Here is a 19365-nt window from a genome sequence, read left to right as displayed (position 1 = left end):
TACAATTTATGTGAAGAAAATCCAAAGGACAACTGCATATGCATACACCATGTAATGTATGTATGTACCTCTTCATTTTCTACGCTAAAGATGCAGATTAAGCATTTCCACTTTCTTTAACTCCATGGTCATTTCTGATCAACACCTCAAAGCAATAATACAAGATATAGCCAATTAACTACCATTTTGAGCAATGCCAGCCTCTGCATTGCTCAAAATGGTTTCCTTAAGACCGCTCTGTCAGCATATAAGCTTGGCTTAGCCGGGCATTTACCTTTCTGTCTAGTGTAGCGGTGAGCTGTGGGCACCTGGTTTACCTATAGATATATAACATAGCTTTTGAGCAAGGATCTCAATCTTGTCCAATTATAACCCCCTTGGAATGGTCAGCTTGGGCTTTCTAAAGGTGCCATAACTGTACCAGCCAGATCAGAATATATAATATTACTCCTAAAGTCAATTTGTTCTAAACAGAGGAGGCTTCTTCTATGGCAGGAGTGGCCATCCAGTAGCTCAGAGGCCACATGTGGCCCGCGGAGCCCTCTGATGTGGCCGGCGACCTCCTGCTCTGGAATGGCGGGTTGGCAAGCCCAGATCGCAGTTTGCCGACGTGCCATACTGCCACGTCAGTGTTGTGAATGAAGCTGGTGGTAGAGGAAGAAAGCGGTTGCAGAGCAGAGCCCCATAAGCCGATGCTTCCTCTACAGCGTTGGCTTTTGCCACAGGCGGAGTCTATGGCAAAGTTCAGCTAACCCGCAGGATAGACATAGGCAGGGCTGTCTTAATGAGAGGGCACACCTGGGCACTGCCCAGGGGCCCCAGCTGCAAGGGGGGCCCTGCACATTCCCCAAAGCAGGGGGTGAGGAAGGGGTTACAGCTCCAGCTCAAAAAATAAAAAATAAATAACATGGACAGGCGTTTTTAAGCTGTAAAAAAGGCTAAATAAAGTGGCTGTAAAAACGTCCACGGAAATGAAGCCTTAAAGTCTAAATCTTTTTCTGACACTTGTTTCTTCAATGTTTGCTGCAATATTTTATGTCACACTGTATTTGCCCAGCAGTCTTTCAAATGCAATTTTTGGGGAAAAAATACACTTAAAACCAAAACAGTAAAGTTAGCCCAATTTTTTTTTGTTTTAATGTGAAAGATGATGTTACACGAGAATCGTGAGAGAATCATGATCCATCTTCTCAGCAAAAAAATCGTGATTCTCATTTTAGCCAGAACCGCGCAGCTCTACAATATACATAGCACAGTATAGGTGCAATCCCAAACACCTCCATGTTACTGTTCACAAAGTTTGAATACATACTAAATTTTCCTTATGGCTTACAGACTTAAAGCGGAGGTCCACCCTAAAAAAAAATAGCCAAGAAGGGTACAAAATTATTTTTTTTAATTTTGTCTTTTATACTTACCAGAAATGTCTGTTGCTAGGCAGATCGTCCTAATCTGCCACTTCCTCTTCCGCGGTGGTCTTCTCTCTTCTCCTCGTCACGCTGCCTCCTGGGAAATGGGGAGCGGTGTCTTCTGGGACCTCGTGGGTGTCCCAGGAGACAGCTGCCCATTCACAAAGCGCCGCGCGACTCGCGCATGCACAGTAGCAAACCTGCCTGTTTCCCTTAGTGAGGATGGCGGCGCCGGGACCAGGTAAGTGTGCTTATTAAAGTGGTTGTAAACCCACTCTTGTAACTTGAACCTACAGGTAAGCCTTAATCTAGTGCAAGAAATATCTCCTTAACCTACACGGTTAAGGAGATATTTTCACAGAAACGGGCACCGTAGATAACGGCGCAGGTGCACTGAGCGGTGCCGTTTTTGTGAATGGCATTACCTGGGTTAATGCTGTGATTTTGCGCATATTAGCACAACCAGATACCACCATCAGCATAACCAGATAGTACTTTTGTATACACAAACGTATCCCACCTTATAAAACTCACAATGGCCATTTTTACAAATAAACCTCACCTTTCATTACCAATTATAACAAGCTTAGCCTGTCACGTTTCACCCTATATCTTCATTTAACCGACGTCACGCTTGGGAAAACGTTAGCATGTGAACAGATAGTAACTAAGCCTGTGCGCACTTTTCAAATTAAATTAGGTGGCTCTCACAAGTGGCCATTTAGCATTTGCATTGAGTAAATTAATTCCATCCGTGCGACTGTTGTTGTGTGCTTAGTCTCAGGGGTCATCACTGTCACGTAGAATCCTGACAATCCAGTTTTACGAGATGGATGATCTGCGAGTTCCTGGGAATATTTCGGATGTGTGAACCTTGAGGGTTAAATAACCACTTCCAGAAAATTTCAACAACTCTTGATGGTAAACAGTATACAAAACTAGTCAGGAAAAATCCTGACCGCTGACCACTAGATCTTAGGATGGCCCCACAGAGTCCAATATAAGCAAGATAAATCACAGGTTTAAAATAATTTGTGATGATTGCGCATTGTAAAGCCTAAAAGGACCAAAAAAGATGGCATGCAGTACTTGTAATGATAAATCTTGCCATACACTAGTAGAGAAAATTCATATCCACTCACATCATTCTAAAGTATTTTGTTTACCTTCCATTTTGGAATCAATGGACTTTTCCCGAATGAAAACCACATTAGTTGTTATTCCTCGTACACACGATCAGTTTTCCTGACGAGAAAACTGTGAGGAGATCTTTTGGCTGGGAATCCCGGCCATGTGTATGCTCCTCGCATTTTTTCCCGACGGGAAAACTGCCCAAAAACTGCCGGACAAAAAAAAAAGAACCAGTATGCCCCGTAAACACGTGCGGGATTTCCGACGGGAAAAGTTGCGATGGAATCCCGGCCGTGTGTATGCTCCATCGCGGTTTTTCCCATAGGAAAACTGCCAAAAACCGCCGGACAAAAGTCTGCTATAAATATCCCATTTAAAAAAAAAAAAATGTATCTCCGTTTAGGCAGATACGTATTCTTCTACATATTTTTGATAAAAAAAAAAAATCACAATAACCGTATAGTGACTGGTTTGTTATATTGCCTACAAAATAGGGGGACATAATTATGATTTTTTTTTTTTTTTTTTTACTAGGAATGGCGGCGATCTGCGACATTATAGCGGACACATCGGACATTTTTGACACATTCAGAGCCCTTTCACACTGCCACCACCCGAAAAACGCTGGTAAAGCTCCGCTAAGACCCCTTTTACACTGGGGCGTTTTTCAGGCACTTTGGCGTTAAAAAAGCGCCTCAATGGGAAGGAACGCTTTAGGAGCGGTGTAATCAATGTTCCTAAAGCGCTGCAAAAAAGCTGCTTGCATGACTTTTTTTGATGCCCTGCCAGTGCAGAGCCTCAGTGTGAAAGCACTCTGGCTTTCACATTGGGTTTGCAGATACAGCTTCTTTCAGGTGCTTTACATGTGCTTTTTTTAACGCTAAAGCGCCTGAAAAATGCCCCAGTGTGAAAGGGGTCTTAGATGAAGTTTTCTTCTTCAATTACAGACACCGATGAGGTGGCACTGATGGGCACAGATGAGGTGGCACTGATGGGCACAGATGAGGCGACACTGATAGGCGGCACTGATAGGCAGCGCTGGTATGCGGCACTGATGGGCACTCATAGGCGGCACTGGTGGGCACTCATATGCGGCACTGATGGGCACTAATAGGCGGCACTGATGGGCACTCATAGGCGGCACTGGCGGGCACTCATGGATGGCACTTATGGGTGGCACTGATAGGTGGGCACTGGGCATGGATGGGTACTGAGAGGTGGCACTGGTGGACACTTAGGGGTGGCACTCATAGACACTGGGGGGGTGGCACTGATAGACACTGAGGGGTGGCACTGATGGCATCACCTTTGTATCCCATATTGTGCCAGTCAGTGCTCATTTGTGGGCACTGATTGGCATCTATTCTCTTTTTTTTCTTGTTTTAATATTGTTACCCCCTTCCCTGGTGGTCCAGTGTGGGCTTCCCTGGTGGTCCAGTGTGGGCATCCGAGGGGGGGCTGCGTTGATAAACAATCAGCGCAAACCCCCCCTGTCAGGAGAGCTCCCGATCGACTCTCCTCTACTCGCGTCTATCAGACGCGAGTGAGGAAAAGCCGATCAAAGGCTCTTCCTGTTTACATTGGGATCAGCCGTGATTGGACACGGCTGATCACGTGGTAAAGAGCCTCCGCCGGAGGCTCTTTACGGAGATCGGAGATGCTGTCAGACTGACACCCCGCATCACCGATCGTCGCGCTGCTCGCCCCCACGGGCGCGCGCCGGCATGTTATCCTGCTGGACGTCAATAGACGTCGAGTCAGGATTACACAACCACTTCCCGGACGTCAATTGACTATTGACCGCGCGGGAAGTGGTTAAAAAGCACCTGTCATTTCAGATTCATCATGGCAGCGCCCGTTAGTGGGCATCCACGTCTCTCACCTTGTTGTGTCAATGCCACATCCCCAGCCGTCCCATGAAAGTGAATGGGGCTGTTGGTGGGTCAGAGGAGGAGCCGCTGCAGAACAGAGATGACAGTTGCTATTTAAAAATTATTATTTAAATCAAGCCTTTTTACTAGTGTTTTAAATCATTATTTAAATCGAGATTTAAATCGACTTGATTTAAATCAGATCCACTAATGTTAACCATGAGAGAAAAAAGAAAAAAAAAAAGGAAGGAGCACCCAGCACAAGCCCAAATCCCCCTTTAAGACACGACACGCAGCAAAGCGCCATGACACCGCCAGTACAACGGGACTATTCTCCTGCTCTTCAGCATACTTGGTCTTGTATAAACAGGGACACAGATAGTATCACTTACAAGGGTCGTACGGTAGGAACTGTTTCAATGGATGAACTGAATTAAAGAATGTGTTATCATACAATATCTAGAGAGATCCTTAGGACTCGGTACAAGTACAAACACTTTGGGAAAAGCCAATAAGAAAATAGGTTGCTAATGCCAAACCCACCTTCCGAAGCAATGTACAATCCTAAACTTTATCTAAACCCAAATAAAAAATATATATCCCACTTTGCTTTTTATGTACTTACCTTCCGATACCTTGCTGAAAAACTCCTAGACATAGCATCATCCTATCCTGCCTTGTTGCTAGGGCGTTGCTAAGACTCTCCCAGCTGTTACTGCTCTCCCCAACCATCAGAGGAGCAAGCGCTAAAACCCACGCACATGTGTAATCCACCATCTTACTAAGATCAGAGCTACTGCTACAGGGGAGAGAGAGTGCATGCTAAGATGTTTGAATAGGCTGGGAGGGTCTTAGCAACATCCTAGCAACATAGAAGGACAGGATGATGCCATTTATGGGAGTGTTTCGGCCAGGCTTCTGGAGGTATGTAAATGACCTATACCTATATCTAACTTTTTAAGTTAAAGCTGCACAGTTTGTTTTTATCTACATTCAGGGATGCCATCAGGGGGGTACAGGCATTACACATGTAAGGGGCCCGGCTGGCCCCCCTCCCGTTTTTTTTTTTTTTTTTTTTTATTATTTATCTATTTTTTGCATTACCCCTGTAAGGGGGCCCAATGGTCCCCAGGGCCCCTTACAGGTAAAAAAAACAGTCCAATAAAGTCCAAAAGAAAAAAAGATGAAGAGGACTAATGCCGCGTACACACGATCGTTTTTCGGCATGAAAAAAACAAAGTTTTTAAAAACGCCATTTAAAATGATCGTGTGTGGGCTTCACATCGTTTTTCGGTAGGGTTGTCCCGATACCACTTTTTTAGGACCGAGTACAAGTACCGATGCTTTTTTTCAAGTACTCACCGATACCGAATACCGATACTTTTTTTTAAATGTGTCCCCAAATGCAGCCATATCCCCCCACAAATGCAGCCATGTCCCCCACATATGCAGCCATGTCCCCCCACATATGCAGCCATGTCCCCCCACATATGCAGCCATGTCCCCCACATATGCAGCCATGTCCCCCCACATATGCAGCCATGTCCCCCCACATATGCAGCCATGTCCCCCACATATGCAGCCATGTCCCCCACATATGCAGCCATGTCCCCCACATATGCAGCCATGTCCCCCACATATGCAGCCATGTCTCCCCATACCCAGATGCCACCGCCTAGTTAATCAGCGTGCAGGGAACATTACAGCTTTCATTTGAATAGCTGTGTGTTCCCCGCCGTGCCGGGTATAGACACTCCCCCTTGCTCGGGATTGGACGGGTGATCTGCACTATGATATACAGATCACCCGTCCAATCCTGAGCAAGGGGGAGTGTCTATACGCGGCGCAGAACAGACAGCTATTCAAATGAAAGCTGTAATGTTCTCTGCGCGTTGATTAACTAGGCGGCGGCGTTGTGGTATGCGGCGGCAACGGTGGCGGGGGTAGTATCGGATCTGGCATCGGGGGCATTTGCGGGAGTACAAGTACTCCCGCAAATGCTCAGTATCGGTCCCGATACCGATACTGGTATCGGTATCGGGACAACCCTAACAATTATACTTTGTTTTGGTCTATCACATAAAATCCCAATAAAATACATTTACGTTTTTGGTTGAAACGTGACAAAATGTGGAACATTTCAAGGGGTATGAATACTTTTTCACTGTATGGCAATAAACACACTGACAGAGGTTCTAACCCATCTTCACTTTACCCAAAACTAGAAAATAAGATAGAGCTTCACTAGAAGAACTTTAGATGTAGGTCTTGCTCTTGGGGTCATGATCCCAACAAAAACATCCTTTACAGGAAATCTGAAACATTCCATAGTGAGCAGTAGGGAGGACAGACAAGGTGTAGACGGCCTGCAGCTGTCAGTGTATACAGCCAATACAGTCATCACATAAGCATTTCTATTACTGTGCGGGAAACTAGAATGTTTGGTTCTCATCTATGACCAGTTCAGACAAAGATCTGACAGAGATGTCATTGACTTTGCTGGAGGAAAACAACTGGGAGATGCTACAAAATTATCCGACATCCTCCCTACAGTTCCAACCTCTTCTCCGGACTGAATGGAGTGTACAGCGATTTCCGAGCCGCTCAGAAAATTCCTACAACCGATAACTTTAGAGTAGGGATGCACCGATATATCGGTGGCCGCTACATATCGGCCGCTACATATCGGCCGAAAACAGACAGCTTAAAAATTGCCGATATGGGCATCGGGTGCCCATAAAAATGATGGCCACTGGGCTGTCACGGCTCCGTCCTCTGCCTCTGCCTATGGCGAGTGTCACTGCCAAAGTGTACCTCTTGAGTCCTCCTGACTCAATCGGCCATTTAAAAATGGCGCCGGGTGGTGCCATTACGTATCTGTGCATGCGCCGCCCGGCCGAGCGGATACGAGCTTTCCCGACCCCGGCCGGCTTCGGGCTCGGGAAAGCTCGTATGCTCTCGGCCGGGCGGCGCATGCACAGATACGCCATTTTTGAATAGCCGATCGAGTCAGGAGGACTCAGGAGGGACACTTTGGCAGTGAAACTCGCCATAGGCAGAGGAGGGAGCCGTGACAGCACAGCCCAGAGTCCAGCTCTGCTTCAAGGTAATAAAGAAGATGGTGGCAGAAGGTGATGGTGGCACTGTGGCAGGAGGTTGTGGGGCAGGAGGTGATGGTGGCACTGTGGCAGGAGGTTGTGGGGCAGGAGGTGATGGTGGCACTGTGGCAGGAGGTGATGGTGGCACTGTGGCAGGAGGTTGAGGGGCAGGAGGTGATGGTGGCAGGAGGTGGGGGTGGTGTTTTAACCACTTACCCCCCGGACCATATTGCTGCCCAAAGACCAGAGTACTTTTTGCGATTCGGGACTGCGTCGCTTTAACAGACAATTGCGCGGTCGTGCGACGTGGCTCCCAAACAAAATTTGGCGTCCTTTTTTTCCCACAAATAGAGCTTTCTTTTGGTGGTATTTGATCACCTCTGCGGTGACTAACAAAAATAGAGCGACAATTTTGAAAAAAATGAATATTTTTTACATTTTGCTATAATAAATATCCCCCAAAAATATATAAAAAAACATTTTTTTTCCTCAGTTTAGGCCGATACGTTTTCTTCTACATATTTTTCATTAAAAAAAATCGCAATAAGCGTTTATTGATTGGTTTGCGCAAAAGTTATAGCGTTTACAAAATAGGGGGTATTTTTATTATATTTTTTTTACTAGTAATGGCGGCGATCAGCGTTTTTTTTTTTTCGGTACTGCGACATTATGGCGGACACTTCGGACACCTTTGACACATTTTTGGGACCATTGGCATTTTTATAGCGATCAGTGCTATAAAAATGCATTGGATTACTATAAAAATGCCACTGGCAGTGAAGGGGTTAACACTAGGGGGCGGGGAAGTATGCCTGGGTGTGTTCTTACTGTGGGGGGGGGGGTGGCCTCACTAGGGGAAACACTGATCCTCTGTTCATACATTGTATGAACCGAAGATCAGCATTTCCCCTGCTGACAGGACCGGGAGCTGTGTGTTTACACACACAGCTCCCGGTCCCCGCTCTGTACCGAGCGATCGCGTGTGCCCGGCGGCGATCGCGCCCGCCGGGCACACGCACGGGAGTCGGGGGCGAGCGGGGGGTGCGCGCGCGTGCCCCTAGTGGCGGCTGGGAGAGAGGACGTCATACTACGTGCTCTCGCCCAGCCGAGCCAACTTGTCGACGTATAACAGCGGTGGCCGGTCGGCAAGTGGTTAACATACAATTATAAAAAAAATAAATAAAAGTAATTTTCGGTTTCGGTTTCGGCCTGACATTTTTTTTTTATTTCGGTCTTGTTTCGGTTCTGAAATTTCCATTTCGGTGCACCTCTACTTTAGAGTATTGATTATCATTAGTCTGCTCATTTATAATTAATGCCAGGATATCTTGGATTGCTAGCCCACAAAAAAAAACGCAACTGACTGGATCACAATGCCAATACTGGGAGGGCTAAGGTTTCAGAACTGGTGTCGGCATCGCATACGACAATCAGGCTGCAATGGATCCCTAACTTGAATTGTGTGAATAGGTTGGAGGTCCTCTGCAACTAAGGCTGGGATCAGATATGCGCTCGCCTGTATGCAATTCTGACGCACAAAAAACACGCATGCTCAGAATCAAACAGAAGAGCCGAACTGCGTATTGAACTTCATTGATCTCGGCTCGTCGTACGTCTTGTACGTCACCACGTTCTTGACGGTCGGAATTTCCGACAAGATTTGTGTGACCGTGTGTATGCAAAACAAGTTTGAGCCAACATTCCGTCAGAAAAAATCCACGGTTTTCTTGTCGGAATTTCCGATCGTGTGTACGCGGCATTAGCATGTCCTGCTGCTACAGTCACTTAGGTCTTCAGCGCAGAGTTGGGTCTCACCAAAGCACGATTCTTGTTAATATCTTCTAATCTAATGCCCCGTACACACAACCGGGTTTCCCGATGGGAAAACTGCGAGGAGAGCTTTTGGCTGGAAATCCCGGACGTGTGTATGCTCCTCGCAGTTTTTCAGACGGGGAAACTGCCCAAAAACCGCGGGACAAAAAAAAAAAAAGAGAACCTGCTCTATTTTTTTCCCCGCTGGGATTCCCGGCGGACTTTTTCCCGGCGGAAAATTAACATTTTTGGCTTCCTGTGGGGAAAAACTCTGATGGAGCATACACACGGTCGGGATTCCTGAGGAAAAGCTCTCATTGGAGTTTTCCCGATGGGAAAACCGAACGTCTGTATGGCCCCGTACACACGACCGAGTTTCTCGGCAGAATTCAGCCAGAAACTCGGTCGGAGCTGGATTCTGCCGAGAAACTCGGTCGTGTGTACATTTTTCAGCGAGGAACCCGTCGAGGAACTCGTCGGGCCGAAAAGAGAACATGTTCTCTATTTCCTCGTTGTTCAATGAGGAAAGTCGGCCCGCCGAGCTCCTCGGCGGCTTCCACACTGAACTCGCCGAGGAACTCGATGTGTTTGGCACGTCGAGTTCCTCGGTCGTGTGTACGGGGCCTATGGGGGAAAAGTCAATGGCAGGTTCTCGGTTTTCCCCTCGGGATTTCCGACTGACCTTTTCCCGTTGGGAGTCCCAGTCATGTGTACTAGGCATTAGGCTGCCCCTGGCCTTTTTCTGCTGTTATGGTCATTTAGGGCTTCACCATAGAGTTTAGCCTCACCAAAACTTGGTTTTGGTAACATGTGCCCACCTAAGTAAAACCCAACTTCATGGAGAAGACCTAACACTGTTCTTTGTAACATCTGACCATCTAAAGCACAGGTGTCAAACACAAGGCCCGCGGGCCGAATCCGGCCCTCCAGGCCATTTCATGTGGCCCTCGCATCTCTCCTGCAGCGACAGGGGAGTTCCAGCCCTCCTCTGGTCCTACTCCAGACCCTGTACTTTCTGTTTTCAAGCAATGCATCCAGTTTCTTTCCAGCAGCATTAGGAAAGGGGGGTGCACTGTGGTGTAAGGGAGAGTGGGGGGACTCAACTTCTGATGGTGGGGTGCCTCTTGACATCTAATGTAAAGGGGAGGGGACGTGCTGGACATCTAATCTTACAGATACAACCGGCCCTTTTGAGGCCAATCATAATGCTGATGCGACCCACAATGAAATTGAGTTTGACACCCCTGATCTAAATGCTTTGACAGTCACTTAGGTCTTCACCATGGAGCTGGGTCTCAGTAACACTTCAATCTTGGTAACATCTGCCCATCTATGGTAACCCTTAGCCCAGGGATATGCAATTAGTGGACCTCCAGCTGTTGCAAAACTACACGTCCCATCATGCCTCTGCCTCTGGGTGTCGTCCTTGTGGCTGTCTGGGTCTTGCTTTGCCTCATGGGACTTGTAGTTCTGCAAAAGCTGGAGGTCCGCCAATTGCAAATCCATGCCTTAGCCTATCCTGCTGTTACAGTCACTTAGCTTGTCACCATGATGTTATTGACTGACACCCGAAGACCCAAATATGACAAATATTGGACAACACAATTGCAGATGTATCTATTGTGCATGGAATGTGTGTTGGTGACAGAAAGCCAAAGTTCCAATATGTTATGTCCTACACATTCCTCTCTCCTGCGCTTCGGCCACGATCATAAATCTGCCGGCACAACTAAGCCACTCTTACAGAAATACGTGACATTTAAGCTCAGTAAGCTTTGCTCTACTTATTAAACATGATCACGTTGACAAAACAGCCCTATGGCCCAGTGGAGACGACGAGAACAAATATCACCTGGGTCCATCTCCTGCTGGAATGACACAACCATGGACTACAGGACACAGGGATTGATTTACTTACACTGGAGACTGCAAAATCTGGTGCAGCTTCCAGTTTTTGTTTTGTTTTTTGTCAAAGCTTAATTGTACAAACTAAAGTTAAGCTGGCCATACATTATACAATTTTCTTATTCAATTTTCTTTAGATTTAACTTCAACCATGTAGCCTGATTGGATACAAATTGAGGGCCAGATTCACAGAAGAAATACGCCAGAGTATCTACTGATACTCCGGCGTATTTTCAAATTTGGCGCGTTGTATCTTAATTTGTGATTCACAAACAAGATACGACAGCATTTGGCTAAGATCCGACAGGCTTACGGCTTCGTACGCCTTCGAAACTTAGGCTGCAATACTTTGGCCGCCGCTGGGTGGAGATCGCGTCGTTTTCCAGCGTCGGGTATGCAAATTTGCTTTTACGGCGATCCACAAAGGTACTCGCGTGCGTTACGTCGTCGCAAGTCGTTTTTTCCCGTCGCAAAGTTAAGCCTGCTTTTTCATGGCTTAACTTTAGACCAGCCATGTTAAGTATGGCCGTCGTTCCCGCGTCGAATTTCAAATTTTTTTTTTTTCCTATGACGTCCAGGGATACGTTACGCACGTCGCCGTTCAAACAATACGTCGGGGCGCCGTAATTTCGCGCAAAGCACGTCGGGAAATTTACTAACGGAGCATGCGCAGAACGTTCGGCGCGGGAGCGCGCCTAATTTAAATGGTACACGCCCCATTTGAATTAGGCGAGCTTGCGCCGGACGTCTTTACGTTACACTCAAGTGCTTTGTGAATCAAGCACTTACGAGGAAAACTTGCGGCGGTGTAACTTAAAGACGATACGCAGTTCTCTATGAATCTGGCCCTGAGAGTTTTTAGGTTTGACCTCATATTATATGGTTTGGTAAATCTAGAGGATAATTGTATAATGTATGGCCAGCCTTAGAAGCGGATTGGCTACCGTGCACAGCTGCACCATATTTATAATCCACTCTCCAGTTCTAATAAATCAACCCCACAGAGTCCTTCCTTCTCATGACAGATTGCATGCTCTGAAGACAAGAAAAGAAACAAGTAAAAGCAAAGATCTAACAAAACAAAACTAACATTAAAAAAAAAAAAGAAATTATTTTAAAGTATTAAATACCGTATTTATCGGCGTATACCGCGCACTATTTTGCCCTGAAAATCAGGGCAAAATCGTGGGTGCGTGATATACGCTGATACCCGCGCCAACATATACCGAGCGCAGTACACTCGTGTATAGTCGGCCAGTCTCGGCTCCTCTCGCGCTGACGTCCTGGACGTACAGGACTTCAGCGCGAGAGTAGCCGAGCCTGCCCGACCATACACGAGTGTACTGCGCTCTGTATATGTCGGCGCAGTATTCAAACTCGGCACGGGAAACGAGCGGGGAGGACGCGAGGACGCCGCAGAAGGACGCCGGACCCGACGAAGAGGACACCCGAAGTCGCAGACGGACACCGGACCCGACGAGGCCGCCAATGGACGCCGTGCAAGACACCAAAACTGTAAGTACAAAAAATCTTTTTTCCAAAGGAATTTCGGGCAAATTTAGGGGTGCGTGCTATACGCGGGAGCGCGCTATACCCCAATAAATACGGTAACCCAAAATTTGTGTTCATAATCCATTTTGAGAACGGTCTATAAAAAGTATTTGTTGCCACATTTTGAGATCTAAGGTCCCAATACGCTCCCTAATTTTCTCATCAGCAGAATGAAAAAGAAAACATTGATCGCAATAATCAAAGAAACATTTGGTCAACAAAGCGGTACTGGAAAGTTACTAAAATCTTTTACGGCGCTTTAAAAAAAAAATCTCCAAGCATCCTGGAAAACATCTGTCACTTTAAAAGTCAGAAGACTTGTTTCAAGAAAACAGAATTGGGTTGATTTACTAACACTGGAGGTACAAAAATTGGTGCAGCTGTGCATTGTAGCCAATCAGCTTCTAACTTCAACTTGTTCAATTAACCGGTTCCCGACCGGCCGCCGCAGTTTTACCCCTGGGCGAGCCGCCATAAATCTATGTCGGCCTTTTAAGATGCTGTAGGAGGCGCATGCATGCACGCAGCGTGTGCCTGGAGCCGATGCGAGTGCCCGGCGGGCGCGGCGCCCGCGATCGCTTGTGACAAAAGCGAGAATCGGGATCTGTGTGTGTAAACACACAGATCCCGGTCCTCTCAGGGGAGAGGAGAGAGATTGTGTGTTCATACTAAGTATGAACACCGATCTCGCTCCTCATCTAGTCAGTCCCCTACAGTTAGAACACACCCAGGGAACACAGTTAACCCCTTGATCACCCCGCAGCATTAACCACTTTCCTGCCAGTGACATTTATACAGTAATCAGTGCATTTTTATAGCACTGATCGCTGGATAATTGTCACTGGTCCCAAATATGTGTCAAAAGTGTCCGATCTGTCCGCCGCAATGTTGCAGTCCCCATAAAAATCGCAGATCACCGCCATTACTAGTAAAAAAAAATAATAATAAAAATGCCATAAATCTATCCCCTATAACTTTTGTGCAAACCAATCAATATACGCTCATTGCGATTTTTTTACCAAAAATATGTAGAATACATATCGGCCTAATCTGAGGAAAAAAAACATTATTTTTTTTTTAATTTGGGATATTTATTATAGCAAAAATGTCTAAATATTGTATTTTTTTCAATATTGTCGCTCTTCTTTTGTTTATAGCGCAAAAAATGTAAACCCGCAGAGGTGATCAAATACCACCAAAATAAATGTCTATTTGCGAGGAAAAATGGAGGTCAATTTTGTTTAGGTACAACGTCGCACGACCGCGCAATTGTCAGTTAAAGCGATGCAGCGCAGTATCGCAAAAAATGGCCTGGTCATTGAGCAGGGGCTGAAGTGGTTTAGCTTTGGCAATAAAACCTGGAAAGCTGATTGGCTGCTATGCAGAGCTGCACCAGATTTTGAACTCTCCCATTTTAGTAAATAACCCCCCAATGTGTCATAGTGCTAACACTGGTTCTGATTCTTCTAACTCACTTAAGAAGTGCTAAATATTGTTCAAGGCATGCTAAAATGGTCTCTTACTCAATTATACTGTATGCCAGGGATATGCAATGAGCAGAACTCCAGCTGTTGCAAAACTACAAGTCCCATGAGACATAGCAAGACTCTGACAGCCACAAGCATGACACCCAGAGGCAGAGGCATGATGGGACTTGTAGTTTTGCAACAGCTGGAGGTCCGCTTATTGCATATCCCTGCTGTATGCCAATAAAGCATGCCCCAAGTGCTATCTATCAATCTTTAAGGCCTCTATCATGAGAAAAGTATGGAAGCTGCCACTGCTGCCCTCTCCTTTGAGAATGCTAATTTTCTGGCTGTCATGCTGATGCCTTGGCTTCAGGGGCAAAGGGTATATGGCTCAGAGGTATTGAAGCCAGACACAGCCAGGCAACTAGTATTTTCAAAAGATGGGCAGTAATGGCAGCCACCACGCTTTTCTGATGGCAGAGCCAGGTTAGGGGTTTATACAGCTTTATAGTTCCATGATTTAAAAAAAATATATATATTTATTTATTTTTACTGACAAAAGATCGGCATGTCTCAGGTCTACACATCACTCTACAGCAGTGCTGGTACCTGCAATGAAAACGCATGCTTAGGAGCAGGGCCGCCATCAGGAATTATGGGGCCCCTTACACAGCTTCAGGCTGCCGCCTGAAATTGAGAAGCGGGGGGGGGGGGGTATAAAAAAAAGGGGGGTAGCCATCCGGGGGGCCTTCTGGGCCTTTTAATAAAAAGAAAAAAATATATAGCTTTTGTTTTTCAAAAGGAGGGTTGCCATCTGGGGCCATAGGGACCTCTGGGCCCTATATATATATATATATATATATATATATATATATACACACAAATGTTTATTATTTTTTATAAAAAGAAATTACAAAAAAAAGGGGGGTTGCCATCTGGGACCTCTGGGCCCTTTAATAAAAAAAAAAAAGAAACCTCTGGGCCCTTTAATAAAAAATAAATAAAAACAAATATATAAAAAAATTAAATAAACATTTATAAAAAAAAAAGGGGGGGGGAGTTTCCATCCAGGGCCCTGGGCACCTCTGGGCCCTTTAAAAAAAAAAAAAAAAATATATAAACAAAAAAAAAAAAAAAAAACATTTATAAAAAAAAAAAAAAAAAGGGGGTTTGCCACATGGGGCCCTGGGGACCTCTGAGCCCTTTAATAAAAATATATATATATATATATAAAAAGAAATAAAATAATATTAAAAAAAAATTTTTTTTTTTATAAAAAAAAGGGAGGTTGCCATCCGGGGCCCTGGGGGACCTCTGGGCCCTTTAATAATATATATATATATATATTAAAAAAAAATAAAAAAAAAATTGGCCCTTTAATAAAAAATAAAATTAAAATATATTAAAAAAAATGTATATATTTTTTTATAAAAAATAAATAAAAAAGGGGGGGGGTTGCCATATGGGGCCCTGTGGGCCTCCGGGCCCCTTACAGGTGTACTGCCTGTACCCCCCTGATGGCGGCCCTGCTTAGGAGGAACATTGAGAGGCGCTGGTATTTTGCTCACCTTGGTCCGGCCGTTAATAATGTAGCTGCCCAGTTTTCCACTACAGTGCATGATAACCTCGTCTATCCTGGACATGAGGACCCCGATGTTCTCACACCCAGGCTCCTTCCCTTCCACCCAGGCGATCTGGTCACCACGAATGTTTTTGGATGGTATAGTCCTCTGACTGACCAGCTGGCCATCCCGAAACTTCCCACTGCGGTTAAGTAATTCCACCTCGTCGAGGACCCGCGAGCCCAAAGCTTCCCCTAAAAAGTGGTCCTTGACACAAATGCCGTAGTAAGTCATACACGGGACTATATAATCGAAGGCCATTTTTTGGGGAGTGACCACCGAATTATTGTTCGTAGGCATTTTGGAGTTACTAGGCCCCTCTCGCCTGCAGGTGAGGTCTTGAGGGGTCTGAGAATCGGTGTGTACCTCGTTTTTCCGCCTCTTGCCCTCCATGGGAGGGAATACAGAAGGTCCGCTCTCCGGTGCCATCACCATAACTGTATTCTCTGCTAACCCACTGCCAGTCCTTTTCCTTTTAACGGGCACAGCATCCCTTCGCCCATTTACCACGATTTCTTGGTAACAGCTGCCACCTTCCAAGTCCCTCGAATAAGACCCTGCTATATCTCTATTGACTATGGTGGCCGACCTGGCCATTGGCATTTCCCCGTTGGGTGTCACCCGAGCCCTCACTGGAGCCACCGTGCATGATGCCAAAAGTGCGTCTTCCTCAGCTTCGGCACACAGGTTCTCAGCAGCGGTCTTCCCCGGGATGGTTAAGGGGCGCAGGTGGAATCTGTTTCCCCCATTCAACGCGCTGATGGTAGAGTGAACATCTGGAAGCGGGTGAGATGCTTTCACAGTGACTTGTGGGTATCTGTCAACCCCCATCCTGGCACACGGCAGAGTGGACGCCGCGCTGGAGTTCCCCTGGTCTTGGCTGGATGGCTTGACTTCACTCTTTAGAGGCTGCCCCAGCTGATGCACTCTATCCATGTCAGTGTGAGCATGTCCCCTGCACGTAGCACACGTCCTGGCCCCATCGTTCACAGGGTAGTGCAGGTCACAGCACCAGCCAGCGGGGGTAGGGCACTCATTCTAGTCCTCCGCTGACAAGTAAGACTCCTCTCCTCCGCAGTGACAGGCGATCAAGTCCGAAGCACAACTTTCTCCTAGAGAAGACAAACAGAGTGGTGTGGTTAGCACTCCTCCAGCCCCAGCTAACACGCCCTGCCTGCTATCTGTGGCTGAGGCAGCATCTATAGAACCTGCGCACCCTCCCCAACGCTAATCCTGTGCAATATGCCAGGGATGCTTCTGCAGGACTCTGGGTATCAGGGACATCTGGCTGTGCCAGGCAGATGCAGAGCCTCCTGTTTGCCATGGAGAAAATAAGCCATCGGCACGAGGCTCTGCGCCACAGCCAATCCAGAAAGTCCCTGCCATGGTCAGCTTAGGTGACTTACCGAGACAGCGGAGCGACGTCCTCAGTGTGCCCAGACACTGACACCCGGGGCTGTCTGCAGGCTGTCTGGAGCCCCCACCCTTCTGAACGTATGTGTGCGCCTAAATGTATAGAACGCCCAGGAGAGGGCAGAGCAATGATGTACACGGCTGACAGTGCAGGTCTGTGTGCTACACTCAGTGAAGGAGATGGCAGAGATGCAGCATTACCCTCTGCACTCTACCCCTGTGCCCACCTGTGCTTTCCCTAGCTTCAGCCCACCTGTGTCCTCTAAGCGTATCCTGAGCCCACCCTGCGCAATCATTTGCTCTCTGCACCTTACATTGTGCCCACCCTTTTTCTGTACCTGCTGTGCTCTCTCCACCTTATATTGTGCCCACCCTGCCGTTGTGTCCACCTGTGCTCTAAGCACCTTATCTTGTGCACTCCTGTGCCCCCTCCACCTTAACTGGTACCCAACCTCCCCCTGTGCCCTCTCCACTTTACCCTGTGCCCACCTGTGCTCTCTCCCCCTGCACATGGGCCCATCCTACCCCTGTGAGCTCTTCAACTTACCCTGTGCCCACCCTGCCCCTTTAGTCTTCTGAACTCTCTCTACCTTATCCTGTGGCCACATATGCTCTCTGAACCTTACCCTGTGCCCTCCTTCACTTTAATCTGTGTCTACCCTACCCATGTGCCCATCTGTGCTCTCTCCTTCCCATGTGCCCACCTGTTCTCTCTCCTTTCCCTATGCCCACCCCGTGCTGTCTCTTTCTCGTGAGTCCACCCTACTCCTGTCCCCACCTGTGCTCTCTAATACCCATGTGCCCAACTGTGCTCTCTCCTTCCTCTGCCCACCCTGCAACCACCCGTGCTCTCTCCTCCTTAGCCTGTGCCCACCCTGCCCTGTGCCTTCTCCACCTTACACTGTGCCCACACTACCCCTTGGCCCACCCCTGTACCCACCTGTTATTGTGCCCAGCCTGCTCTGTGCCCTGCCCACCTTACACTATGCCCACACTACCCCTTGGCCCACCCCACACCTGTACTCTATCCTCCTTACCCTGTGCCCAACCTGTACTGTGCCTACCCCACCTTACCCTGTGCCCACCCCACCTTACACTGTGCCCAACCTACCCTGTGCCCTCCCCACCTTACACTGTGCCCACACTAGCCCAGTACACACCCTGCCCTGTGTCTTCCCCACCTGCCCCTGTACTCACCTGTGCCCTCCCCACCTTACCCTGTGCCCACTCCTGTCCCTGGTGCTCCCAGGGCTGGATGTGAGCGCTAGCTCCTGTGCCCAGGCTCTATAGGGCTCCCAGCGCTCGCCCTGCGCTCCTGCTGGCCATGCTCAGATCAGACATCCCCCTCCCGGCACGGAGAGGGCTGCTTGTGTAATAGTAGTGATGTGCCCCCTCCTCCTGGACCAAGTCTCCCCCTCCATAAGGCTTTGTGTCATATACACGTGCACCATGATCATGTGACAAGGGGACAAGCCGCGCTGACGCATCGTGACCGCTAGAGGGCGCCGGCAGGAGCCGAGCCCAGAGTGACAGCGCTGATTGCAGACGTGATAGACGATGTGTGTCCCCGGAGGAGGTCGGCGGCTCATCCTCCCCTCTGATCTCTATACATCAGACAGGAGATCGGGGACAATCTGCTCCTAGGAGAGATACATTGGGAGAGGGAGAAGCCTAGAACACTCTGATATAAAGCTGCTTTCTATTTATTTTCCCCAAAACCATCTCCAGATTGGTCATCCCTGTATGCAGTTGGCCATACACAGGCAGATGAGTGACAATGACAGGCAGTGGGAGATCTGGGGCGATCTGGGCGTATTTGGTTTGATGGCGTGCTGGTGGTGGCGGATTCAATGAATGCCCGTCAAAGGCTTTGCTCCCTTTTCTTTCCGTGTCGCATAAAATTGCACGCTAATGAGCGTATTCATCTAGACGCGCTCCTTATTAACTTCTACTCAGCCAGAGGTTCAGATCGCTTTTAGGACCAGTCTTGCTTATAATGCGTATTTTTCCATGTGTTTTCCCATGCGTTTACTAAAGCTGACCGGCGTACTTATCACCCATCAATGTGTGGTTCTAGCACGCCA

The 19365-nt window shown here is 47.5% G+C and overlaps 1 protein-coding gene across 3 annotated transcripts in view; it reads right to left on the bottom strand.

Moving 5' to 3' along the window:
- The window catches only part of EGLN2 (egl-9 family hypoxia inducible factor 2), a 63124-nt gene extending 44416 nt beyond the window's left edge, over positions 1–18708 (bottom strand). The window contains exons 1-2 of one of the 3 annotated variants that reach the window (XM_040323182.1): positions 18479–18708; positions 15815–16980 (exon numbers count right to left, since the gene is read on the bottom strand). In XM_040323182.1, the coding sequence (XP_040179116.1) occupies positions 15815–16804 (990 nt within the window). In that variant the 5' untranslated portion in view covers positions 16805–16980; positions 18479–18708. Of the gene's footprint in view, positions 1–15814; positions 16981–17274; positions 18150–18478 lie in introns of those variants that run through there. The other 2 variants (XM_040323180.1, XM_040323181.1) reach the window with 2 other exon arrangements.
- Between the last annotated feature and the right edge of the window lie 657 nt (positions 18709–19365).

The sequence above is a fragment of the Rana temporaria genome, chromosome 9, assembly GCF_905171775.1.
Source record: "Rana temporaria chromosome 9, aRanTem1.1, whole genome shotgun sequence".
NCBI lineage: Eukaryota > Metazoa > Chordata > Amphibia > Anura > Ranidae > Rana > Rana temporaria.
Note: the sequence above shows the minus strand (reverse complement) of the source record. Positions and strands in the feature narration are given on the sequence as shown.